The 27,999-nt window shown below is 34.2% G+C and overlaps 1 protein-coding gene across 2 annotated transcripts; it reads left to right on the top strand.

Moving 5' to 3' along the window:
- The first annotated feature begins 13 nt into the window (after positions 1-13).
- LOC114354348 (uncharacterized) lies at positions 14-27,999 on the top strand. 2 transcript variants are annotated; one of them, XM_028306684.1, is made up of 5 exons: positions 14-303; positions 13,971-14,097; positions 17,981-18,295; positions 23,813-23,927; positions 25,601-27,999. In XM_028306684.1, exons 1-5 carry the CDS (start codon positions 249-251, stop codon positions 25,739-25,741), a joined length of 753 nt encoding a protein of 250 aa, XP_028162485.1. In that variant the 5' UTR covers positions 14-248; the 3' UTR covers positions 25,742-27,999. The 2 variants fall into 2 exon arrangements, with proteins under 2 accessions (XP_028162485.1, XP_028162486.1); XM_028306685.1 differs by lacking the exon at positions 14-303 and adding an exon at positions 12,796-12,929.

The following is a 27,999-nucleotide window of genomic DNA, read 5'->3' as shown; positions in this document are numbered from 1 at the left end:
GGTGCTGTTCGTTCGTTCATTTTCAAAACTAGTTGATTCGAACGTGTAGAGAGGAGTAGACGTCTCCTTGCAAGAACTTTGTGTACGTGTTCGAACACGAAATTAAAAAGTTTTTGCTTTAATGCAAAGTGTAAGACACTAGTTTGTAGTGATGTAATTAACTAAAAAACTAACTTAGATTATATCTTGTGTAAAAGTAATAGATTTTTAAGAATTTTTAGCCGAAGAAAGTGTTAAGTGTTGCGAAGATGTGTAAATTCCTGGTTTCTGGTTTTGTTGTAATATTTTTCGTGAATCTATGTGGTAAGTAAAAAATTATTCACTTTTCTTAAGAGGTGTACTATTTTATTTATGAAAAACTTTATTAAATAATAATGTATATTTAAAATAACTTTAATAAAACTTTAACGAATACCTTCAGCGTAGGTAAAAAAGTATAAAGATAAATGTAAAATTAAAACTTGCATAATTTACCTATATAAAAACTTGTACCTATACAAACTTTATTTTTTTGCACTGTTTGTACAATTTTTCCGTTCAAATATTAGCATGAATATACTCTAATGAAAACCAAGGTTAACGCAGAATTCAAGCTCGCGGTCGGTAGTAAGTAAGCCCAAGACGTTGCACGTGGAAGTAAGTGAGTGCACCTACAAGTTTATAAAGATAAAACTATATGCACTGTCGGCCAAGGTGGTCGCGTTTACGAGAATTACGAGGAATAAATTCATGATACGTTATTGGCTATAAAACACAGTCGACGGTTGTTGTTGGATGAAAGTTTAACATTATTGTAACTATGCGCGGGCGTTTATTGGTGTTTCATTCATTCTAAATGAATTATTTTTCGTTAAAATACCTACCTACCTACTGTTTCTTAACCCCCGAATAAGTTTTACATTTTGTTTACATACGCACGTGCAAAAATAATACAATATCAATTCTCTAGGTTCACCAGCGCCGGAAAATTTCCAGGTGTGTCCTTTAAATACATCGGCTTTTTTTTTTAAAACTGGCTTCAACCTGTGCGTACTATAATAAATCATTGGCTCTTGATGTCATCACGTCACATGTGGTATAATACATTAATGTTTACAAAGTCTCAATAACTTTACATTATGTTATCAGGGTACTGCCAGACACGAATGCTGACTACATTTTAGGACAAAGTAGATAAGATTTAAATAACAATACCTTACCAAAATAACAAAACAATTAGTTGAAAATAAACAATCCAAATAAGTTTATAAAGAATAGTTAGTTTAGTAAATAACTGGCCACAAATCTTTTTATTCAATATACTAGCTTAAAAATGTGCCCGACCCACAAATATTAACAAAAGACTACTTGGAGTCGGGCTCCAAACTAGAAAATGTGAATTAGGCACCCTTCCAAGTATCCAAACTTTGCAGCCCAACGTGGTGTTATCTACATTTTGCTATAAGAGGTCGATTACCGATAGGTATCAATTACCGTATTCTAGAATGAAATTCGCTCTTGACCGTTTTATTTACGTGTTGTTTATAGCTCGAGGCGTGGCATCCGGGCGTCGGGCCAAGCGCCCACGGCTGACGTTGCTCCTCATTGATGTTATATTCGGAAAAACGCACGGTGTATCGTAAACACGAGCATGCGACAATAACAACTTTTTCAAAGGTTAGACTGAGAATAGACCGAGAAACCGCATTTTACCACTGTGATTACATAAGAACGATACTGTACAACACTGAAAGTATATGAACCGTAACTGTAACCGGTGATATAAGAGATTTATCTCTTAACTGTGTTGTATGTAATTATACTCTTTAAATTAATGAGCAGGTATACTTAGCTTTATGATTAGACTTGGTAGTTTACTTACAACATGGATCTCTCAGCATTATATTTTAACTACCTAGGTACCAACTTGACTTCTGACGCTCACGAGATTGAAATCTGTCACAGGGACAGGTAAATGATGAAGTTCATAGGAGTTATCAAGGAAAATTTCATCTTTTAAGTTTTTTGTAAACTCTTTTTTCTAGATCCAATTTCTCTCTACGTGTTCATACCTATCAAAACTGCGGTTTAACGCGCAGACAAAAATTATAATTTAAAAAAATGGAGCAAAGATTTATGATATTAGAATATAAATTTGGTTAGCGCTGCACTTCAAATACCAGCCATAACTTGATATTAGCATATAAAATTCTTATTACTCCTAAAACTTTGATTATGCATTTTACACGCAGCTGTCTATGTGAACATACGAGTATAACTATTCGCCATTTACCGCGTCAGAATGAAAATTTATTACGTGCGAAAAATAATTTTGTCGCATTAAAAATGTATCGCGTCCGTTATTCATCACTTTAAAACGCCCAGAGTTTTTCCGCGGTCGCCCAGCGCCGAGCCACCACGGCGTGTTCAATTATGGCCCTATTTGATTCAATAGCTCTGTGATGAATATCGATGATGACCCATTTGAAATGCACTGGAGTACTCATTCAACCACAGCATTAAATTTAATATCTGTTCGATTCATTCCCGCGAAAGTAACGGGAAATGTTTTAATTTCCTATCGTAAATTTGGTTGGTAAAAACCACTATGTAATATGTATTATAATATTTACTTTGAACCATAATAAAGGACAATATAATTGACAAAATGCATTTAGTGTTTGTTTATATTAAAAAGGTTATTATCGCGTAGATAAGTGATTTTCAAATCTGTTTGCCAAACTACATGCACAGATAGTATCGTAAATAATAATATCAAGTTTGCACCAAAATTGAAGTGGCTCTTGAATAAAATACTTATGGTGGGTTAATAAGCCGGAAGACACATCAGTCAGTAACCATTATTATGAGGTGTTCTTCTTATCAAAGTTCATAACATTTTTTCATAATACCTACACATATTTTATGTTGCATTTAACATCGCACCTTTTTGCATACATTTGCGAATGACATTGTAACTGAGTTATTGGAACTTTTGTTATGAAAGAGTCCCACAATTTCGAGCACATAAATATGGAAAACATAAATATTCAGGCATCGGGAATTCCACGGTCATAACGTAAAGCAGTTATGTTTTAATATTGTTTCCCTCTTTAACAAACTCTTTAGCGAGTTGCCGTAAAAGAATAAATAAGTACTTTTAGTTTTTTTAGGGCCGATTTTTCAATCGTCAGTTAACTTTTATTTGAAGAATAAACTTGTCATTTTGACATATTTCCCATACTGAAACTGTCAATGTGCCCAACTTATTCCTCAGTTAAAAGTTATCCAACGATTGAAAAATCAGACCTCAGTAATGTTAAGAAAAGAGCAATATTAAACTTTCCTTTTAATTCTCATTAGCATAGAAATTGAATAATAGCAATATCAAAGCTTAACCATTGCGGCGAACATATAACTGAGTTAATGCACACGAAGTCTGTGACAGTATTAACGTTGCATGTGAACCGTAAAATTATAATGGTCACGTAAGTAGCACTTAAGAGCAATAAATAGCTACCATAATTGACTATTATGGGTTTCATTAACTTAATGAATTGAATAACAACATTCTTGCCCAAATCTGGGCCATATTATCTGAAATGAAAAATTAGAAACTTACTCAGTCTTTCTGATTTCACATTCAGAAATCGAATTGCTCAAATCTTGATTGATTGATTTGTTTTTGGTAAATATTTTGTTGTCATCTTGTACTTTGATTTTTTCCTGGACGTATCATCAATCTTGAAAAAATGTAGCCTAAAACAAATTTCTAAATGTTTATCAGTAATTGTTTTTTCACTACTAAGCTCTTTTTAAAAAACTGTTTGTAACAGTGCACTAACTGAAAAATCTTGGAGCTCTTTGAGGAAAATATGTCAATATCAGCAATAACAAACTTGTCCGTTTTACTAGAAAAATCGAGTATTTGTACTAAATTCGTATCAGACCTCCGTTTTTAGAAAACCACACAGAAAAGAAGTAGAAATAGAAAACTGTCCAGTGTATTTATTATATCTAATTTGCGCATCTTTGCAAATTGTATCCTTCCTTCACATTCCTTGTAGGCCGAACCTTCCTGAAAGAGCGCAATCTCCAATTACAAAAGGCCTATTTCCTTCAGAGAATATGCCCGTAGATATTTGTTCAATAAACATTATTGGCGATAATCTATTGATTCATTCTTTCAGCCGAGGGGTAATCAGGATTTATGAGGTAAGCCGCATAGTTTGGGGTGCGATTCCAGTCGGATGAAATTGTTTTATCCAAATTTATTGGCCGCAGGAGGCGGCTTAAATATTCCCGAACAAAATCTGCAATATATAAATATAATATGGACGCATATGTGCGCTGTGGTTATTTTTACATTCATCATTATGTCGCTAATAGGCTAACATGCAATTCATGTTTTAATCGGATTGTATTTTCAACCGATTACCTACAAAGAGCAGGAGAATATTTACTCTTGTTGAGTGTTTTACAATAAATTACGTAGTGTAATAAACTTATTACATCTAGATAAAAAATAGCAATCTCTAATATCAATCTTCTAGTTGATAAAGAGATAAAATATTTTTTGATGGCTGGCGCCGTTGTGGTTCGTATAGATTGAATCTAGATTATCAGCAATAAAATTGCGTCTTTGAAAGTTCGCTAAAGTCAATTCGGTCAAGTGTTTTATCTTTTGAATACTTATGATTTTTGTGACCTTAATTTTTTTTGGAGCATGAACAGACAAATCAGCGACAAACTATGTTTTTAATCGAAATTTAAGATCACCTGTGATGTGAACGTCTATAGACTATAATTAATTTTAATGTATGTAACAACTGTTATTATGAATAAAAATATGCGCGTGTTTCTTAATAAGTTAATATTTAAACATTTTTTAAATCTACATTTTAGATTTATTATTATGTGACACGTGATGTGATTCTGAGCTAATACCCAATAAAGTTATTTGAAAGAGATATCGTTTTTTTCGATTATGATGACCCATTTCATCCTTTCGTCGTAACTTAAACTCCCCTCGAGTTTAAATGCGCAAATGAGATGATTAGTGGCAACAGTAAAGATCGCATTAGTGTCGGACGCGATAATGAGGCTCGATTTCCTTACAAAAGTTGGGATGGAGTCAGCGGTCCGTACAAAAAGTTATCCCATCCGACTGCGATGACAAATGACCGTGCGCAAGCGTTGAGACATCACTAAAATGGCCGATTTGCTCGCGATCATTCCGGTTTTATGTGCCCGTCCCTAGGGCCGACCATAGACTCGTTATTGGGGACATCTCGCCCATTTTTCGTTACGTCTTCGCAAAACATTGGGATATTGGTGATAAATCTTTTGTTCTCGCTAAACAAGAGCAGCGTTTTATGGGGCTAGTAACTTTTTCATTTAACTTTCGACGTAAAGGTTTTTTAAATTATGAACACTGAATATTCGTACTTACTGTATTTGCTTTTCACCAATTAAAATGGCACCATGATTTATGACGTGCGTTGTTTTGTTTCCTATTTAATTGGGATTTTGACGCAATTGATTTCCCAGCTAGCGTTACTAACAAAATTATTTTATTGTGTAACCATTTTGAGAGAATTCTATCACATTATTTGACGACTACTTAGGTATGGTTAGTATCAAAATTGCAAACATTGATAAAGTAGACATTGTAGTAAATAAGACCTAACTAGATAACAACAGACTAGCGTACGTCTGAGCCTTTATAATATACCCCAGTCTTTAGTGTGATTCATGATGATAAGGTTATCGTTATTATTAAGTAGGGAAACTTCCTTAAATTGAACGTAATAATAATATAGCAATCAATGCTTATGATAAAATTATTAGGTAACGTAATAATTACAAGCTTTATTTTATCGTTTTAATTGAGCTAAACAATTAATCAATTAAAACTGTTATTCGTTTTTAAATCGTTTAAAGCAATAATACCGTTTTTAGAACGTTTAACGTGTTTATTTATTAATTTAATACCTCGTTAATAGTATGGTTTAGTAAAGCAAATTATAATTAAGTAGCTAGTGTATCGTTTTAGTGAAATCACAATTAATTAGATTGTGATTTATATACCTACTGTTGCTGGCAGTTTGGCCAGGAATCCTTTTTTGATAATATTTATGGATTTTTACTTTTTTAATATTGTTTTTGGTTTTGAAGTTGCTTTTTTACTGTCTCTTGTGCGGTCTAGTTTTATGTCTTGAGCAAATTATACTGCTTTTGCCCTTTTGGAGTGTTTTCTTAAATTACTTCTTGCATATAATCACTACCAGCTGGCCTAGCTATCTCTCAGAAATATACTCCACAGCCTTTTAACACCTACTTATTGATTTTATTCCGGTAAGTAATATGTTAAACGCCTTAAATAGCTAATCCGCAGATTTGATGCAATCAAATCACAAAAATATTTTTCTTTCTTTCTTTCTTTCAAAAATCAATGCATTTGATGCTACAAAGTAACTGCAATCCTACTAGGTACAAGTCCGTGCTATAAAGGCCAAGATCAAAGTAAAAAAACATTGCCAACGCTCCGAATAGAATGATCAACGACTAAAGTCTGAATGAGGAAATTATGTATTTTGAATAAGAAGCGGGAAATGAAGGCGAATGAATATCAATGTTGCTCTAACTCTCATTTAAACATTTTAACATCGAACTCTACTTTTAATAAACTGCATTCCTTCTCCGCAGAGATTTTTAATAAAAGCTTTATTATTAGACTTCATACATAAGAGACATGACGTGAGACAGCAAAATTACAATAATATTTAATTGAAAAGTCCTTTAAACGCCCCCCATTTTATGTATTCGAATGAAACCTTACTCAGCTAAACACGTGCTTAGTCTTACGTTTGTTTAAATAACGTTGTATGCTCTCATTTACGATTTATCACGCTTCAGAAGCATTTACTTTATTTACTTTTGTTCAGTGAGTAATTTATTTATTTTTGAGGAAAGATACCAACTTTCTGATAAAACTGATAGTCGGGCGGCGAAATTCAAACAACTAACGTGATACTAAAGTTGTGGAAATCCAAAACTAAGTTTGATAACCTCCGCAATTGACAGTTCTAACCCCCGGGCCTAGATAGAGAGATAAAGCTGACAAATTTGATTGAATCACGCCATTTGGGAGATTTATTGCGGGAAACTTCTGTGAACTTTATTTTGAATATTCTGCGAAAGAAGAGTTATGAAATTCAAGCTTGAAACTTGTTAGAAGAATACAATCTGATGTTTAAGCTTTTATAGTGTCTTGTTTTGTCTCTTTCTTTTTGTTTAGGTACTTATGCAATGATAAAAATAATGTTTCTGGTATTCCTGAAAAACTCAGGGGATTATTTAGAAATAGCATTTGCCCGCGGCTTTGCCCGCGTCTGTCGCAGGAAGTCTTTATCGCGCGTCCTTTGAATAATCAAACGCGCATCCCGCGATCAAAAATACGGCAATAATAAAATATTCATCCGAATGATTCGATGTAAACGTTTATTTTTATGATGAAAGCAATTTCTTTCAATAAAGATTTAATGTTACTTGTTACTTTAATGTACTTATATTGCCCATAACATAGTATTAGTATTTATTCAGTCCCTGAACTTCCATTTCGACGTAGAACTGGGTTATATTTTAATTTCAAATTAACCTTAGAATTTAGATTGTCACAAAGTTGGTCTTTATGACAAATTGTTAGATCGAAAATTCCATTTTGAAGGTTCATTTTAAATTAAAGTTTTGACGTTTTTAAATTGATATCTGTAAGGTTTAAATTAATTTGTTTCTTTCTCGGAATTATTAAAACAGATGACTATTTAATACTTTTATTCAGAAAAACAAAAGAAACGTAGGTACCTACAGTATTAATGCACCAAGGCAACGCTTGAAGCATCACAATGAAAATGGTTTCATGTTTTAATTAATGCGACAGTACTTTAATGTTGTGGCCGATTAAGGGTCACGGGAAATTTGTTTGCAGATTAAAATGTAATGGTGGGCAATTTTGTTTTATATTTTTGTGTTTCAAAAACAAAATAATATAAGTATAAGCGTACCTACTATTACATTTATTGTCTCGTTTTCTACCTGAATAATGCGGAGAAAACTTCAAACGATTTCAGTTCAAGTTTTCTGTTGACCTTACCTAGCGCTGTTTACATTAATAATTTTATTTTTAGTACCTAGACCTAGATAGAAGGCGCCCGCGACTATCGTTTTCGTAAAGTAAATCTTTAATTTTGTCATTATCTATTAAGTTAGTTATTTATTCCATCCAAACTGCCGTACTAAGAATTTTCAGCCAAAAAATACCGTAAAAACGCTAAAAATTCTTTACATTTGATGTCCCCATAAAGTTTAAATGCTTTTGATAGCACCTGTTCCGTCATGCATACTCTACAAAGGTGTTTGGGCTTTATGATAAAAACTGTCATATAAGTGCAAATTGAGCGCGTCGCTAAGCTTGCTGCTGCCTGACCTTGCCATACCTGTTTTTGTTTCATCAGTGAATGTGCGGACGCAAGGCGGTTTTATTGGAATCAATAAGTAAATATTCAGTATCAATTATGGCCTTAATATCACCTTTATTATCATCAAATAAAGGTATACTATATTATAGTTAAAATATGCGTTTGATGTATTTTAAGCACTAAAAATTATATATTTGTATTCAACCGTAAAAAACTAGGTACCAAATACCAAACAATCACATAATTACAATTCTAGCCTGAAGAATTTATGACGATAACTGAAACATAAACTGCTCCAATATCTTTCAAACCATTATTAATAAACTTTTTTAAAAACAAGCTTTTATTCTGAATTTCGAAAGTTTGTATCGCGCATGGAATTTATTCCTCTTTTTCTCTGTTTGCGCTACAAGCTTTCGAAATTCAGAATAAAAGCTTGTTTTTAAAAAAGTTTATTTTTATTATAATTTTATTTTACACTTTTTAGTTATATCATAATCTCAGGACCCTGGACGTTATCTAACACTAAAGTGCTCGAAAAGACAAATCCAACGAACCCAAACTCGATGAGTTTCCGCCGTTTTGTTTAGGAGTTCCTATGGCCACCTTCCGACTTTATCATCAGACCAGCTCAATGGTACCATAATATTGCATTGTCATCGGACTTACACATGTATGCAAAATTTCAGCTCAATAGGAAACCGGGAAGTGGGTCAATTTTAAGTTGCAAGATTTGACGACAGACACCAGACATGTGAAAGTAATAAAAAGCTTGTAAAAACAGAATGAAACCTGAAATAAAATATTTTTGGTCCATGTAATATTACGTAGGTCCATTTTAATAAAAACAATTAGACCCTTTTCAATTAAATAGGGTTTGGCGTAAAAAGGTTTTAAAACAGAATACTTTCAGAGAATTGGTCTGGATAAAGGTATTCTAATGGTATGGTGATGTCGAGTGTTTGACGCCGTTTTATTATTTGTTTAAAGTCAGCTTAATATACTGGTATTCCCTTTTAAACACAAGCCAAAACGTATTTTCCTTTAATCATGTAACATTTACAAGGGATAACATGTGTTTTAACGGAACTCGACCAGTTAATGATCTGAAATGTGGGCAGGAGTAGAAGGATAAGAATATGTAAAATGGTCCCCAAACCTAAAATGGACACCTATGACACCTAAAAAGATCGACGCGGCGGTTAATATCATGCTTTTCATTTATTGACTTTCTTCTATAACTTTCAACATTCACAGAATGAATAAGTAAAACACAGTTGTCATTATGTAGGCATTACCATTTGCATACATGACTTCGGATCCTATGCCCAAAACACGGACAAACGTATGTACCTACGTCACTGCCACTTTTTTAACCTGAAACAATTTTCGTCACCTTCTGTGACCGATAAAACGCTGCCAAAAGCCGAGAATACCCCGAATTATTTTTGAAGCAGCCAGCTTGATGTCAAAATATCCGCCGAGACTGCACACACGTCATGTTCGTTTTGTTCTTGTTCATTAGGCGGCCTGTTGCAATCAGGGTCTCCGTTTGACTCCATGTCAACGTCTGTATGGAGCTGCAGAAATAGAGAGATAGCGTGGATTTAACATAATGTTTTACTTCAAAAGGAAGAGTGCAAGACATTTTATCAGAAAATAACTCTTTTTCAAAAGAATAATAGTTGTTTACATTAGGTCTTGCAGAACTTGAAAGCAGTATTTTTATGTGACCTTTACCTACGTATGATAAACTTTGGTAACCAGAGAGCGTTTTAAAGATGCCACTAAAATGTAGATCATCGTATTATGTGTTTTTTTAGTGACTTAAAACGTATATATTTTTTTATGAGAATATTTGAAGAAAATTCATGAATTTGGTGTCAAAGAAACCGTATTTAGAGGCATACTGCATCGACCATCGTGTTTTTTGTTACTCGATACTGTTTGTAGCACGTAATCGACAGTATAATGGCTTTATGCCCAGTGACACCGATACTCGTTTGGTCTAATCTAACCCCGCGTTCGTTAGTGCACTGGCACTAATCATTCATAATAATGAAGGATTATTCTCGTAAATAATGATACTGAGTAATAACAGAAATGTTGGTTTATCTAAATTGATGGAGAGAGGAATTAACAGTATAATATTGTCGCCTCTAAAAATACAACCATGAATCCTTATAATGTTATTCGCAAACTCATTGGCCTTTCGATTTACTCGACATTTAGCATTATTTTCTGCTATTGTCTCTTAATCGTTTTCTACTCGAATACTCTCAAGCTCAACCTATTTAAAATTACCTACTTTTTATTTGAAGATAGCTATTGTTGCAACTTTCCCGGGCCAGGAGAAATTGTTCGAAAGAAACGGAAAAGAATGGTTCATTAGATTAGACATAGACATTACTCACGAGCTCACCAGCCAGATTTCCTGAACAGTGATATAACAAAAAATAGGATTGTACAGTAAGAAATCTCATCAGTAACAACGCTGTCTTGGCAACGTTAGTCAAACTTAGAAATGCAGTTAGTGTTTACAAAATAAGAAATCACCAAGAAGAAACAATAGAAAAAGTTTTCGATTTAGCCTAAAACTAAGAGCAACATAAAAAGGAAAATTTCCAAACCAGAAAACTGTTGCTAAACACTACAATATTAATGCTAAGTGTGAAATATTCTAGACATTTACCAGCAGCATCTCGAAAATTCTATTTGCGACTAACTAAACTAGACCTTGTTGGAATTTATGCCAACTGCGAACGCGCTTATGAATTGATAAATGGTAACTGCCGCTTTGGGTGGGAGAACTAATGAAAAAGCAAATGCTGGTTAAATGTAAATACATTTTGTTCCGTTGGAGATTACAGATATTCATGACTATATTGACAAGTGAAAACAGCCCGAAGCTATTCATATAAAGCTAATAAAACTCACGTGCTGAAACGAATTTCAATGTTGTGCTAAGTCAGATACTGATGAATGTATATTTTCTGGAATTATACATATAGATAAATACCTGTCTCTAAACGTAAACATTCGATCCTAATTGCTGACGCAGACAGTTCATTACATACTTAGTTGTTTATTCAGTAAAAGGTTAACGATCAATCAAAACAAATGAAGCAGAGGCACGCAGCGTCATTGTGTCAAGGCGAAGTAAGAAGTACCGACTTCCTATGGCTTGGAGCAATCAAATCAGTGAATTGTCTCAAACATGCTCTGTATATTGGCGCTAGATTATGCTTCGATTGAGTGAGAGTGTGTGGTTTATTCGTACAGCACTCATACACTCGCAGAGATCGTACGATGTCTTTCGACCAATGGCGTCGAGCGGCGTGGTGGGCTCGTCACCCCACCACAGCTTCGGAATGCATGGTTCTGAGAACGGCACTGTTAAAAATAACTACCTGTTTATCAGGATGCACACGGCATTCGATGATAGCAGCTGTTGTCGTCGTGTGGCAGATCGGATCCGCGTATTTTGCTTTTTTAAGATTATGAATTAAGTCAATCTTCTAATTAAAAAAAAAATCTTGTAGGTATTCTTGTGTTATCTTGAGTTGTATTCTATTTATTTCAAAAACTTTTTTTAAAATATTTTTCTACGCTCTACTTTATTTCTTTCAAAGGATGGATTAATGATTTTAGATGTTGAGTTAATAAAACACTGTTCATTACTTATTTAAAAAAAATATTTACTTCTGTAGGTGGAGTTAATTGGTAAATTAATAACAACAGTAAACTTGCTATACCTGTAAATATCACAATTGTATACTTTTATTATGAAAGAAAATTGTGAAGTCTAGTCATATTTAATCAATGTAATTTAATTCAAATTTTAAGAATCATCATCATCAACAGCCTTTTACAGCCCACTGCTGGACTATGAGCCTCCTCCACTATAATTTTAAGAATAATAACTTTTAAATAATAACTCATTAAGATACAAAGAAATTTTCGATCTTAGATTAAAAGGGTTATATTTTTCCTAGTCAAGATTCGTAGCTACGATTGTAAAAAATCAAAACTGAATATAGTGTTTTGCTAAAAAAATATTTTTCCTTCAACAAAAGGATCGACCTCCAATAAACTCCTATTAAAAGACGAGAGAAAACCTTAAAAAGTTCCAACATCCAATTAACGGATAATTCCGCGGATCGGATACCACTTATCGGTCGGATTTGTCTCGTGATCTCATCGCATGTGGACGAACAGCTGATCGCGCGTGCCGACCACGTGAACACGACCGCTGTCGCCACCCGCGAGCAGTGACGCGTTGTGTGCACAAATGTTTAGTCGCCGATAACCATCGAGAGAGTGTGCGTCAAACCTTACTTTATTTCTTTTTCTGCAAATTTTATTGCGTTGTGCCAGTAACCGACGTTTGAACGCAAGAATTTAACTTTATTTTCAAGAGAATGACCTTGTTGACAAGAGTTTGGAAGAGATGTTTCCTCATTAATCATTGTAGTTAGTAATGGAATTTTAGCATATTTTTCATAAAAACTAACATCTTCATTACAACGTTTTAATTTAGTAGGTAAGGTAAACTATTCGTCACACCGAAAACAATTGAAAAAAATACGCAGCTGAAATTAGATTTTCAATGCTGTTTTATGTAAATAGGTTGTAGTAACCTTATGGGAGAAATAACAGTAGGTAATTCACGCCATCTAAATCTGAAAATAACTTGACTTTCATTATTTGTTACATTTTCATACATTCTCGGAATCAATTTGATGAATTTTAAAATTATAGATAGAGTCAATTGATTGGACTAAGCAGGTAGCCTATGCAGGGTTATAGAAAACACAACAACATACCTAAATAAACAATTTATTTGGACTATCAAGGCTTTTAAAATTAATATTTTCGCCACTTATTTTTAATTGTTTTGATTTGGGCGATTGATTAATTGAAGGGCAATTAACAAGATTAGACACTTATCGTTTCGCTACCCAATTTAGATATTTTAGCGTATTATGTCCAATACCTCTTGGAGTAGTAGGCTTTTGGCAACTCATTTATTGAACCGTAGCCTTCTAAGTAAAGCCTATTGATGTTTGAAGTATGACGATGGTAATACTTACTCAAGATGATACGATGCTTCTGAAGTGCCATCCCTCAGCCCAAATTATGATAAGTATACTCAAAGACTCCTAAGTAGGTATATTAGGTACTAGATAATAATGTAAAGAATAAAAAAAAAGAATAATCACGTAAACTGCACATGAAAATAAATGTTATAACGATCTAAATCGGTCTAATTATTTATTTACCAGTTAGTAAGAATTGAACTTGTAATCGCTGATAAGTTTCAAATTGTTTTGGAAAATTCAAAATGGACTCATACGTAGGAAGAATTTTAATCTGAAATTAATATCTAGTAAAATTTAACGTAATAACAAATGAAGGTCTTACTCGTGTAGATCTCGTAAGTGTCTAAATAATAATTATGTATGTCTTTGCCTTGATTTTAATAAAAATAAAAAACTTGTTTGTCCACAGATGCTATCAAGGAGCGATGCAACCAGCAAGAAGATCTCTTGCAAAGGTGTTCCATGGCCCTCCCCGTGCTGAGCTCGAGAGAGATATCGTTCGCACTCACACAAGAGGAATTAGACAAAAGTTGTGTGTAAGTTTCATTTTTGTAACACAAACAGATTATGTAAAAACTTATTGCGTTTTTGCTTTTACATTACCTACGCACGAGTTGCTCACGTATTTTTATGGCAAAAATAACTAATTACAGGAATTAGGAATTTTAAATTTAGAATTTGAATCCAATTGACCTTCAATTGTTTTTTTTATTAACTGTACCTGTACCTTCGGACAAGAATAGCCTGTTATTTATAAATACGTGCTATTTTTAACGGAGGAGGTTCTCAATTTGGTTGGTTTTTTAATTTAGTTAATTCAATTATGTACCTATTGGATAACTTTCAATAACCTATGATGATAATGATGCTTAGATAAGTGTAGGTATGAGACAACATTCCGTATCCCAAATGTCTTAAATTTCCTTTCAGCATTACACATGTAACACATGATGTAAACAAAGTACATAACATTTGTATGTATTCAATTACTCCAACGACCTCGCTTGTTCAGTACGAGTATTTATTAAAATATAAATATTGATTAAGTGAGCGAAACTTGCATTTTGCGGTAAAACATATGGGATACAACTTGGTTATTTGTTTCATTGGAGGCTTGGAGCCGTAAAGTTGGGCGGCATAGGGCTGCCATCCGTCCGGGTTTTCCCGGAATTTCCTAGTTCAGAAGGCATCCAGGGTGCGTCCGGGCGGGGTTTCATTTGTAGTCCGGGTTAAAAATTTCTAGTCTTAGGCCGACACTATTAAGTTTTAAAAAAACATGTTGACATGCCCGGGTTTTGGGCTCTAAAATACGTGATTTTCACGTGTCTTATCCCAGTTGTCAAATTTTAGAGATGGCATCCCTAGCGGCAAACTCCCACGCTACTTTGGTTAGCAAACTTTCATTCAGCGAAGGAACATTTTGATTGTAAATATCTAAAAGTGAAGTACAGTTTAGTATACTCGTACTCCCACAGCGATTCCGTGAATATGATTAAGTAAGTTATTTGTTTGTCTTATAAGTAGAAGCAAATTAACTATGTATCATATACCTATTTGTAAGAGTACATAACAGTTCAAGGGATAGTTTAGCAAAAATGTAGTCAGGTAGATATAAAATGTAACTTTTATTTATTTATTTATTTATTTAACTCAATTTCGTACTATGTAATATTCTATTCTGAAATGGCTTGAGAACCTTAGAAAGACGTAATTTTAAGTTTTTCTTGTTTCAGTTAACAGCCTAAAATTATCAGCTAAAATAGGTACTTATTTAAATTCATGCCTCTTCCAATTAACTTAATTATCCACTTATTGTACCACTTATAATTATTACAATATAAACGTTGATTGGGCTACTTTCAAAACAGTTGCTAAATTTTCAGGAAGGGTTCTGCTCATTACTAGGTACTTTTACTATAGGAATAAGGTGGTCAACAAAAATCTGCGATAAATATGCTGCTTTTTGAGCTTGCAGCAACTTTTTCTATGGAACAGCCAGGAACATTTTTTAATATAATCGTGAAAAGGCACCTTTAACCCTGTATAAATGATTTAAAATAGGCAAACAGAAATGACTAATCAGTAGGTAAGATTAAAGGGTCTCGGTTTGTTGAAAAGGTCGAACCATAGAGACGAAAGCAGTAGGGGAAAGTAGTACGAGTTGATCCCCTGGGGTAAGATGATCTTTCGCGATTGTGCTGAAACCACTAACGTCATTTAGTTTCTTTCACTGGTAAAACATACCTCTGGACACATCCCCGCCTCAGTCAAATCGTAATGGTAGCGTGAGCGATACATCGAATTTGACGAGAGAAAAGAAAAATTGTGTACTTCTGATCTAAAATAGGCATGACTTTGAGCTTATGTTACTTTTATTCAAACAATGTTAAATGTAATTACTGTTGTCGTTAGGCTTTCTGTTATGTTTAATTTTAATATTTTGGCCATAAAAACGTAGCCGCGTACTTGTAGATTATTTTAGCAAATATTTAACAAAAAGTGGGACTTGGGTCAAGATGATCCCTTCCTATATGTACGAGATGATCCCTGGGAATTAAAGCAAAAAAGTCAATGGAGTAGGTAAAGGGAAGTGAAATAAAAGAAAGAGAACTTCATATAACTCACCTGAGTCTGAAGGAGATGATACTGAGTGGCTGTACTGAACAGAAAAGTTTTCAAGCGATACCAAGGGTGAAGGATGGATAAAATGTTATGCATGTGGAAAATGGGGCCATAAAGCATGTGCTGGGGTAGAGGGTGATGAAGCAGGTGAATTTATTTGTGATATATTCAACACAGCTCCAGCCAAAAAGCGTTTCAATTATTTAAACGCTTTTTAGCAGGTACTAAGAAAGAATCAGTTATTTTCGTTATTTAATTCGTAAATGTTTTTCTTTTCTAACTTTTTAACGATTTGTTCGCATAATTAGGTACTCCGAAAGGAATATAACCAGAAAAGAATAGATCATAGAACAGAATCATAGGGATCATCTTACCCCTACCTGGGGGACCATCTTACCCACAGGGGTGTACAAGATGATCACTTTGTAAGGTTTTGCAAAAAATGAAATATTTTAATGAAACCTCAATTAATTTCTGGTTTTGAGTGTAAGGAAAGTTGGATAGATAAATATACTAGTAGTAATCGTCTTTATTTTTGGTTTACCTTGAAAAATATGTATTTTACAGCGATTCCCGCTTAAGGGGATCATCTCGTACTACTTTCCCCTAATTAACAGTGATATAAATGGCGCTGATATTAAATGTATTCGCGTAGTTTTACGTAAAAAGTTTTACTAAAATTTTTCTTTCTTGAGAGCATCAGACTACATATTTTATACATTCTTGTAGCAAAACGGCTCCATTACAACTACTTAATTATGATGACAAAGTGTTTAGATTGACCTGCTGTTGTCTGTCGGTTTACCAATATGTCTTTATAATTTTGTATCGTTTATCAAATTACAAATCTCATTGCCGAACCAATTGGGTATGAAGCACCCTCTTAGCCCATTACCACTTTCTAAGTTCACAACGTCTCATAAGTTTGATCGAGGCGTCTCAGCGGCTGAGAAGTTGAGCGGAAAGATTCCGCAGTTAGTTCTCCTCAATTTGGGACTTTTGTTGGAACTATTCAGCCATCAAACTTAACCAGTTTAACGAAAATATGTTAGGAAAATCTCCTCCAAAATTGTACGTGTTTGAAGCATATTTTCAGTAAAAGTCACATTAAGTAATCGACTTAAAAAGTTAATGAAATTCAAAGTAACTATCAATTTGATCACAGCTATGTTAATATTAATCAACTTGTCATTTGTCGTTACGATGTTGAACACGCAAAATGAATGGTTTATTCATAAAAGAAGCGTCATTATTAAGAAGTTAGATTATTGAAATCGTCACACAGTAGATACGAATGTCTATCATTGAGTCGCTTCCAAAAAGAACATTGTGAAATTTTAGGCGGAACATCAACACAACTCAATAAATAACTCAATGTACCTAAATCCTGATTAAACCATTCAGTCCAATCTCACAACCACTTTGCGATGTGAATAGAATCGTTGGTATGTAAAGCATTCCCTGACTGAATGTAAATGAGGACTCGCTCACTGTTTTTATTTCCTTTCCGATATTTATTCGTGTCATTTTATCGAATTTATGCCAATTCTTATCACGCTTATCATTATGGAATCATGTGATCAAAATTGATGGGCATGACACGTTAAAACATCAAAGATTCCGACAATATCAGACTGATGTATCACTGAAAAATATAAATTAGACGACGGTTACGTCATACATTTACTTAGTTACAAACGTAACTTTCGGAAAATCCATTGCCTGCAAAGAGACAACGTCAAGACAAATGGCGACTTAACCTGAGCGTAGGATAATAATGTTTGCGTCTTGTTGCAGTGAACTGCGCTCCGGGATAAGATGCATAGACAATTACACGACCGTCTGTATGGAGAAGCACGAGCAAGTCGTGTTCAGGCGGATATATTCTGGCATTACTGACGTGGTGCAGGACTTGTGTACCCGCGGGAAGTACCAGGACGAGTACTTGAAGCATGCTACTTGCGTGAAGCACGTCAGGCCAGAGTATGAGAAATGCAGCAAGCGATACGAAGTGACGCTGACCACTCTCAGCGATTCTCACAAGACAGAGCAGTATCAAACTGATCATGATAACTCGGCGAGTCACGAAGATTATCTGCGCACTGTTTGTTGGTAAGTAAAATTTGTAAAACTTTTTAATAGCCTAATTAGTAACATATTCGCTAACATAACCACAGCTTCATTCATACGCATACCTGCCTGCTACGGAAATTGCAGCAGGTAATTAATATGTGGGGACTTAACTAAGCATGACTAATAAAACTGATTCTTAATGATTTCCGACAATTTAGCGGAAGAGTTTGCACTCAACAGTAGGATGCGCGCCGTGATATACTTTATCGACGTCAAAATGTTTAGGCAATATCGATAAAATGGCGTGATAACCGCTTATAGCGGCTCGCATCCAGACCTACAGGACAAGCCTTTCATCGCAGGGAATGTCATGAAACATCTTATCCGTATGAGTGATGAAGCTAGTGTCCTCACCTCCAATGGGTGCACTAACAAACGATTTTCATTATTCTGTGCAATGCAGAATCATTTAGGCGCAATATTTCATCCTGATATTCTATGTTTATTGTATACCATAATCTACATAATAATTAATATGGGATCTAATTATCGGCACTGTCAGTAACAGTACCGCTAAACGTCGTCTATTCTCTGCTTATAGCCATACTCGAGTACACGTGTTGAAGAGTTATATCTATATGGTGGGCAATATCTATACATATTATAATTTGTAACTCTGAGCAAACAAACAAACCCTAGTTCTGGTAATTCATCGCATCTAACAGGCATAATTTTTAAGCTTTATATCATTAATCATTACTACTTTAATGTAATATTTGTTCACAATAAATTTGGTCGAATTTATTTGTAATCAAATTCGTACATTAAGTATTTAAATGTCCAGACCACCAATTAACGTAACAATTAATTTATCAAACTGATTGTACATTTAAATATTCGACACTCTCTGATTTCAATAAACAATTATTGCGATGGTATTTCAAAATGTCTTCTAAATTATGATTTAAATTATTAATGTTAGGCCACCTTCGTTAACGAATTCAATTAACATTTCCAACTATTTAGCAATCGTCCACTTAGTATGAGTGTCTTCCAATTTGAGTTCCGCAAATTAAACTGTCATGGAGGAGAATTCATCGGAAGATCCTCCAGAGTACAGAGAGGTGCTACTCAAAAGACTTGGGCAAAGTCTTGAATATTGAATAGTCCTCGTTAATAAAATATTCAACAAATCGAACCGGCTTTCCGGCGCTAATTACTCGTCTGAAGATTGACTACCAGAGCTATCTACACAGCTACGTGGAATTATAATAACTTCATTATTATTTCCGCGTTTAAATTTTGCCAATTTCTTGAATGTTCACTCGGGCTTATCAAAGTGTAATAATTTAATAGAAACTTGATTGCGCGTCCAAAATTTTTAGGGCCCACTGAATACAATTCATCTCAGTCTTGCAACTCGATTTACATAAGTGGATTCCTTATTGTATCCGTTAATTCTATTGGTTAGCATAAATACTTGGAAGCCGTCCACTTTAGCATCGTTTGGGTTCCCATTCAGAAGATTCAAGCTTCATTTTGCCCTCATTTTAGCCATCAAGCCCTGTTTAAGATTCTGCGTAAATTCTATCAGATTAAGAAGACGCACTTAAGGCTCTCGCGGCGTGTTAATGACTCCCTTATCCGTGTTCTTAGCAATTGATTTTGTAATTTAGCCATACTTAATTATATTATATCCGAAGCATCCATTCTGCGGCTAATCCTCTCCACTCCAGTAGATCACCCGCAGCAAAAACGTACGCAATTTATTACTGTCATTGGACGATGGAAAAGTCTTCTGTATTCTGTAAAAACTTTTTGATATTTATTACTCTGCTCATCAACGTCAGATGAGAAACAATATCATTATGAATGGTTCTTGTGCTTAAAAAAATATCGGAAACTGTTATGTCATAATTAATTTACCTTCAAGCTTTATCACTCGTACTTCCTTAATTGTTTTGAGTTCAGATTTCAAACTTCAATCTAAGATGAGGGTCGGATCAGTACTATTAGGGTCTGATGACTAGCATTGTCCCTCAAGTTAACAAAAACCATTGAGGAACCTGCATTAAATGTTATATCATCTACCATAGAACGAATCGAAAATTTGAAACTATCCCTTAAATATAACCTTTGTGGCATTATGATAGAGTCAATTATTGTTAATGAACAATGAAATAGGAGAATAGACAGTCACTAAATCTATGGATTCTATAGAATGTTTCGCAAATTGAAACCCTAAACGCGAGGGTCTACACTCCACAGAGCTTAACTATTATTTTGCTCCTGTTTCTAATAAACGATTTCATTTACAAGGAAGCACAAACTGTGTCGGTGTTTCGTTATCTCTTTCATTAACCATTAAACTGTCGCGGTATTTACAAAACGTTTCTCTGTTCTGAAATAAATTTTATTTGCATTGTTAACGTTCGTGCATTGGTCAGTCCCTAGTTAAAAATATTCGTGCACTATCACAGGATTCATACATCGCTGCCCAAGCACTGACACAATGGAAAGATGAACAAAAACGCAGTTATTTTCCACGGAAAAAACACGAGCTCTGGCACAAATTGCTATTTGTAACTACAGAAACAAACTTTAATTTCACAATTAAGCTCGAAGCCTATTCTATCCGTAGGCCAATTTAGTAAATGAAAGCTACTATATGATTATAAAATGGATTCAGTGTTTGAGCTGTTGTAGGTACTTATAAGATGAAAATAGTTAAATTATACGAGAAAAATAACGTTAATTTACATTTTTCGGTACAAAATATTTTTTCTATGTAACAGTCTGCTGTTATGATGTTAATCATTACAAGATTCAAATTTTGAAGTTTGAACATGTGCTAAAGATTCATTCAATAAAGCATAGGTATTAAAGTTGATTTTGAAAGGTTAAAATTATTCCAATATCCAACGACTCATCCACTTTACATTCATAAAACTTTAAGGTTTAGTAGGTACTACGAGCGACAGCACATCAAGCTAATTGTACTCTGACATTTAAGTAGTTATTAATAGGTGCCATTTTTCAACAAACATGTACCTTTTGAGGTGCTGGCGAGTATGCAACAAAATTCAATAAAGTTCTTTTATCATGTGGGCAGCTGTAATAACTCTTGTAAATGTGACTTTATGAGCCTCCATTGCAACTGACGTGGCTCAATTGATCACCATCAGCTCAATGTAAAATGAACGATTACAATGATAATTATGAATGACAACATACTGCAGTGGATCAATAAAGTTACAGTTGAAGTTATTTTGTAAGTCCCGATTTTAAAACCTGATGTTTTGATAGGAAATCAAATTCAATCGTACCATTGTTGTTGTTAAAACAATCTTTAACATAAAATATACAGAGCTTATGTCTACACTTAATAATAATATTATAAAGAGGAAAACTTTGTTTGTTTGTTTAGTTGTAATGGATAGACTTAAAAACTACTGGACCGATTTTAAAAATTCTTTCACCATTCGAAAGCTACATAACTCACGAGTAACATAGGCTAAATTTTATTTTGGAAAAAAAATAGGGTCCCGTAATTTTGGTCCCGGTTGGTAGGTACCTACTTACTTATTTGATTTTAATGATAATTACTATAGGTACGTATAATTTTAGTAGAAAGAAAGGTCATTGAATGACTAAGTGACTCACTCATCACGAAGTCTCGGAAACTACAAGTCTCAAAAGAGTTCTCATAGGGGTTAATGGTCTATCTATTCCACTTTGATCACCTGGCTTTGATCACCAAGATGATCAAAGTGGACTCCAGTTAAATGATTTTTTAGTGTTCTTTGATCACCTATAAATAAATCATACCTCTGAATTGTCACATACATGTCCAATTTGTTTATTGCTGTTTTTAGAAAATATCAAAAAGGTTACAAAACAAAATATTATGTAGTACAACAATTGGACATGTGACTATTCAGAGGAGGAGTGATTTGTTTGTAGATGATCAAAGGACACTAAAATACTTAATAATTTAACTAGAGTCTACTTGGCTCACCCAGGACATCGTATCCGTGGGTGATCAAAGGCACAGAACAAATTCAAAGGACACTAAATTGTCGTTGTAAGCTGTAAGTAATACACCTCCTTTTAGAACGTAGGTAGTCACTAAGACGAAATTTTGCAAAACTCAACCCTTATGGGAGTTAAAAAGGGGGTTAGAATTTTGTATTGCAGTCCTCGGTTTTTAAAGTAAGAGACTTGAAAGTTAAAAATTAAATGTATGCTCACTATGATCTCTAGATATTGTGGAGGTGTACATATACTATTCGGTACACTGTGGTACTGTGTACACATCGGTTTGCCGACGATTGTGGTCATGCTAGAATCGTTGGAAGATCTTGGCACAATGCTCGAAGACCTTAATCGATTTTCCCAACAGGTAGGCCTGAGGATGAACATGGACAAAACGAAGCTTATGTCGAATGTCCATGTAGCGCCCTACCCAGTTTCGTCGACAAGTAGGTATGTCTACCTCGGACAAACGATCCAGATAGGTAGGTCCAATTTCGAGAAGGAGGTCAATCGTCGAATCCAACTCGGCTGGGCAGCGTTCGGGAAACTACGCAACATCTTTTCGTCCAAAATACCTCAATCCCTGAAGACTAGAGTGTATAACCAATGTGTGTTACCAGTGATAACTTATGGCTCGGAAACGTGGCCTCTCACTATAGGCCTTATACAGAAGCTCAGTTGCACAGCGTGCTATGGAGAGGGATATGCTTGGTGTTTCTTTGCGAGATCGAATCAGAAATGAGGAGATCCGTAAGCGAACCAAAGTCGCTGACATAGCCCGACGGATTAGCAAGCTGAAGTTAAGTGGCAATGGGCAGGGCACATAGTACGCAGAACTGATGGCCGATGGGGCAGAATGGTTCTGGAATGGAGGCCACGTACCGGAAAACGTAGCGTGGGACTTCCACCTACAAGGTGGACCGACGACATCGTAAAGGGAAGCGCTGGACGCAGGCCGCTTCCAATCGATCAACATGGAAAGCAATGGGGGAGGCCTATGTTCAGCAGTGGACGTCCTATGGCTGAAATGGTGGTGGTGGTGGTACATATACTGAAAATGTATCATTAGAAATCAACTACGAGGGCTAAGGAGATAAAAGGAGGGTTGGAAGTTTATAAAATATTATGAAAGTCCTATGTGTTTAAAGTAAGAGAGTTGAAATTTAAAATGTATGCGCTATAGATACTAAGAGAGGATTTTACGAAACTCCACCCCTAATGGAGTAAAACGAGGTCCACGCGTACGAAGTCGCGGGCGGCCGCTAGTGATTAGATAAAGCTTTTTGGTAATTATACAATTCCATAAAGTTACTAGTTACATCTTCCATCTTGTCGCACAACTATAATTGGAATGGAATTATGAAGTTATCTAACTAACATGCTCGTAATGATTATGTGATGAGATGAAATGAGATAAATAGGTATAATATATGGATAGTAAATAAATCATAATCTCCATAAACCAACAGTAAGTTTTAATAATAAAGTTGTCAGTGTTTGATACATATTTTGTATTTCCAGTTCATTCCAAGAGTACTTGAGGTGCTCCGAGCAAACCGTGCAGAGCTCGTGTGGCGACGACGCTGCCCTCTTCACCAGTGCGTTCCTGAAACGAATGGCTTCCAATATTATCAAGGTAAGGTATTACCGCAATACTCCATGATACGTATCACAAAAAGTCTGTCATGGATTGTGTCTATGATTCTTAAAGCCGTATCGTCTTCTTAATTCATTAATTCTGGGTAGCTTTCCTTTTATACTTTTCAGTAATCAAATGTAATCTAGCACAAATTGCTTTAATCGAGTTTTGGCCTTCTTTCTAGTGTTACTATCGACTCGTAGGTTCTGGGTTCGATTGAATCCCATAGGACACACATACTTAGTGTAAAATCATGTCTGTATTTTAGCGCGGTTTGGTTTAGATATTTCAAGCTTGAACTAACCTGATTTTCTGAAAAAAAGAATCAAAGGTCATGATCAACTTGAGTTAGTCCGATTGAACCATTTCAGACAGTCATGGTAGTTCATCAAGTCTGAAACTTTGGGTGTCGCGAACTATTAGTCGCTAACTGTACCACGTACACCATAAAAGAAGATGGTAAGATAAAATGATAACATAATAGAAGAGGAAGATAGATAAAATACGTAAATAGATTTAAACAGTACAAAAAGACTTGAACGGCTTCTCGGCACGGCCTGATGAATCTATTGATAAGATAATGAATGACATTTTCCTGTAAGTTGAGATTGACGACATTATAAGGCAAAATCTTAAGTCCGCGCAAAAATAAAATGCCACGTTTTCTAACAAATTTAATTATGAGTAGATTACAGTTTTCAGGTATTCGAAAATAAAGAAAACATGTAAGACGGCTTTACTTTCAAGTTAATTTAAACTCTTGGAATAAATGTTGTTAAGAATAATGAATATAGAATATGCGTTGAAGTTATTCATATTAAAAATCTCCTTCAAAGCAGTGAGCAAATATTTCTTATGATAATACGTACCCTTTTAAGAAAATTCAATGAATCTAATATAAAGTGTTCCGTAAGTTTATCATTTAACGAAAAATAATGAAGTCATTCTTTCATAATAGTAATTCCGCATCGATGAACCCTAGAACAAAAGCCCCACTTTTGTTCCATTCGGAATTTCCTCGTGAATCAATTACGAGGTGAATTAAAAAATAATACTGTGTATTCTGGTCACATATTTTTGGCTGTCGAAACATGTAATAAAAGTCGATTAAATGGCAACATATTTTTATTAAAGTGCGGGAATATACTTCGTTTTAAATAAATACATTAACTTGTTTAATTTATTAACTGAAATTATTTAATCAAATAGTACCTACTGCGAAAAATAGTTAATTACTACGAACACTGACACATTATTTCAATGTAAATTAATTAAACCAAAAAAATACTAACTATTACATTATTAATATGGGCTACCAAATAGTAAATATGCTAGAATTCTATTATGGAATACCTATAACGGATAATTTAAGTACGTATCTAAAATAATGTATGTTTTACTCGCTAGTTTCGTCATCTCTTTGTTCAAACTAGTATTATGATTTTCTTTTTTACATAAAATATAGACCTAGCCCTTATAAAACATCTCTCAAGTATGAATCTACGGACACTTCAGTATTTCGATATTGATTGATCTACTGAAATTCAATCAAACAGGCTTAAATTCCCTTGAGTTAGAATTGAGTGTTTACCGTCGTTCTACAAACTCTTGAAGTCTGTAAGTAGAGTTATTAGCCTTATTTTGTTTATAATCTAAATTTCCATTTCCAGAACTTTTGCCTGGAGTACCGGGGCCACGAGTGTGGGCTACCAGACAAAGCTACAAGCAGCAATTACAGCCTGGTGCTGGTCACTGTCGCTGTATTCGGGAACCTACTGGTCTACCTATCTGGTGCGTTAGTTCCCACGTAAATCGCAACGAGTTTAGGTCATGTTTAGGTAAAGTAGAACGCTGTAGCGGTTAAAAACTTAATATTGTTCCAGAAGTGGTTGCGTGGTGCAACGAGCACTGAACTGTAAATAATGAATGTATGAGTTACAGTTCCTCTAGCAAGACTTATTTATTGTAGTTGCATGTGATTACACTTGTTTGAATGTTTGTTTTTGTTTTAATGGAAGCATTACGGCTAATAGTAGGCGCCATGAAAATGTTCGTGACATTTTTTTATAATAGCGATTAATAAATGATTGGGTTTGTGATGATCGTTTCATACATAATAGATACCTACAAATTGCATTCAAAAATACCAAAAGTATTGTCAGCCGTAATGTTTTTTTTACAAAATGCATAGTGGTTTTTTGTATGTGTCTTTTTATTGTTTTACCATACCTTAAGTATTGGGTTTCAATTTATGAGATTTAATTTTGTGTAATAGTAAGAATACGTTTGATAAGTTGTTGTATAATTCAGTAAGAATGGTGTTTCTAAGTCTAAACTATGATAATTAAATCTTACCAATGAATAACAGGGTACCAACCACCAACCATTTTGGTATCCAGACTTTTGTCTTATCTGCATCGAAAAAATCATTAAAACCTTGTATTAATACGGGACAAGTGTCATACTCGTATAGCTAGAAATGTCAGGTGAAACCGCGGAATATCGTGTGATGTCGCCAATAGTCTTTTGTGTGACTTTTTGTACAAATTGTCGTTGGCTGGTATGTGCTATGTGTGATATCACACTGGTCGCGATAAAGTTAGTTGTCCACTAGAGAATATTAGGTTTAAAACGAATTATGTTGAGTATTTTAATCTTTTCATTTATTTTGTTTATATGCCAAAAGAGTGTGAAATGCATACTTTGCACAATACATGGGGATATAACTTATTCTACCTTAATGCAGTATTGCCTTCTATTATGAATACTTACAAATACATAATTACTAATACGGCAAGTAACATGTTTAAGCTATAAATTAGTGTATTTTATGTTAGCGCGATGCAATTTATAGATGTTCGTCGTAGCGTATTGAAATTCATTGGCGTGTACATAAATGATATTGAATACAGTTTTTTATTGAGCTCAGAAATTAGCGTTAAGATTTAGATTGTATTTCGTTTTCATCATATATTTTCTTAACTTTCATTACATTAGTGTCATTTTCTTTAATTAAAGTGTTCAAAATTGATTGTTAAAAAATAAAGAGATTTTTTCCAATTTGTTTTGTAACGTTATCACGATTATAATCGTCTTTTAGCTCAGAACATCCTGTGATAGTTTTAATCGAATAATTGTTCTTTGTTTAATTGTTAATTAATATTTTAAAATTATGTTTACAGTTTTTTGAACACAATATGTGTGTATAAACTATTATGAGTAATAGTTATTAAAATATTTATTAAGTAATAAAAATATTATTAATAAATTGTATACTTATTTACTTATAAAAATCTATAGACAACAGCCAGTTTATAGGTACTTAAGAAAATATTTCGAATTTAAATTAAATATAATATTATGTTTTGCCAATTTATTTTAGTGTTACATACCTAATGTTAATATAAATTAGTTTACGAAGTCCGCTCTCGAACATATTACTTAGTTCTAGGCATATTAATTTTAAGTAGTCATCTTTTGTCCCAAACCAGGGACAGAGTTTTGAAGTGGCATCTTTATAGGTAAATCATAACTTATATTATCTACATATCATTGTATATCATATTATTATTAGAAACATCCAGAATGTTTTATCTACCAAATGAGCACTTGTGATAAATCCACCGTACAAGACCAGGTCACCTGTTTGCGATCACCAAACGGATTACAATTTTAAAGCAGTGTGCTTACCATGAGTTTACGTTAGGTGTGCTCGCTAGCGAGTACGTCAAAAATCTATGAAGATTTTATTTCTTGAAAGTAGCCGCTAGGGGCGCTGCACACTATGTCATACATTTATTGTCATTTTTTTACGCAGTCGCTAGCGAGCACACCTAACGTGAACTCATGGTAAGCACACAGAGAACAATAAGTATACCGATTACCGACACACTTACAAAACTAAAAGAAGTAATGAATAAATTTCTATGAATACAATATGTACAAGTATATTGGTGATATGCTCCTCTAAGTATTTTCAATTGTTTTTGTAGTGAATCGTCGTTCAGACGGGAATATGTAGGTGAACGCAAATAGGCGACATTACCCTAATAAGATCTTTTCAACGAAT

Source organism: Ostrinia furnacalis, unplaced genomic scaffold, assembly GCF_004193835.3.
Source record: "Ostrinia furnacalis isolate ACB-3 unplaced genomic scaffold, ASM419383v2 OfSCF2046, whole genome shotgun sequence".
Classification (NCBI taxonomy): Eukaryota; Metazoa; Arthropoda; class Insecta; order Lepidoptera; family Crambidae; genus Ostrinia; species Ostrinia furnacalis.
The sequence above is the reverse complement of the archived record's forward strand: the minus strand, read 5'-3'. Positions and strand labels throughout refer to the sequence as shown.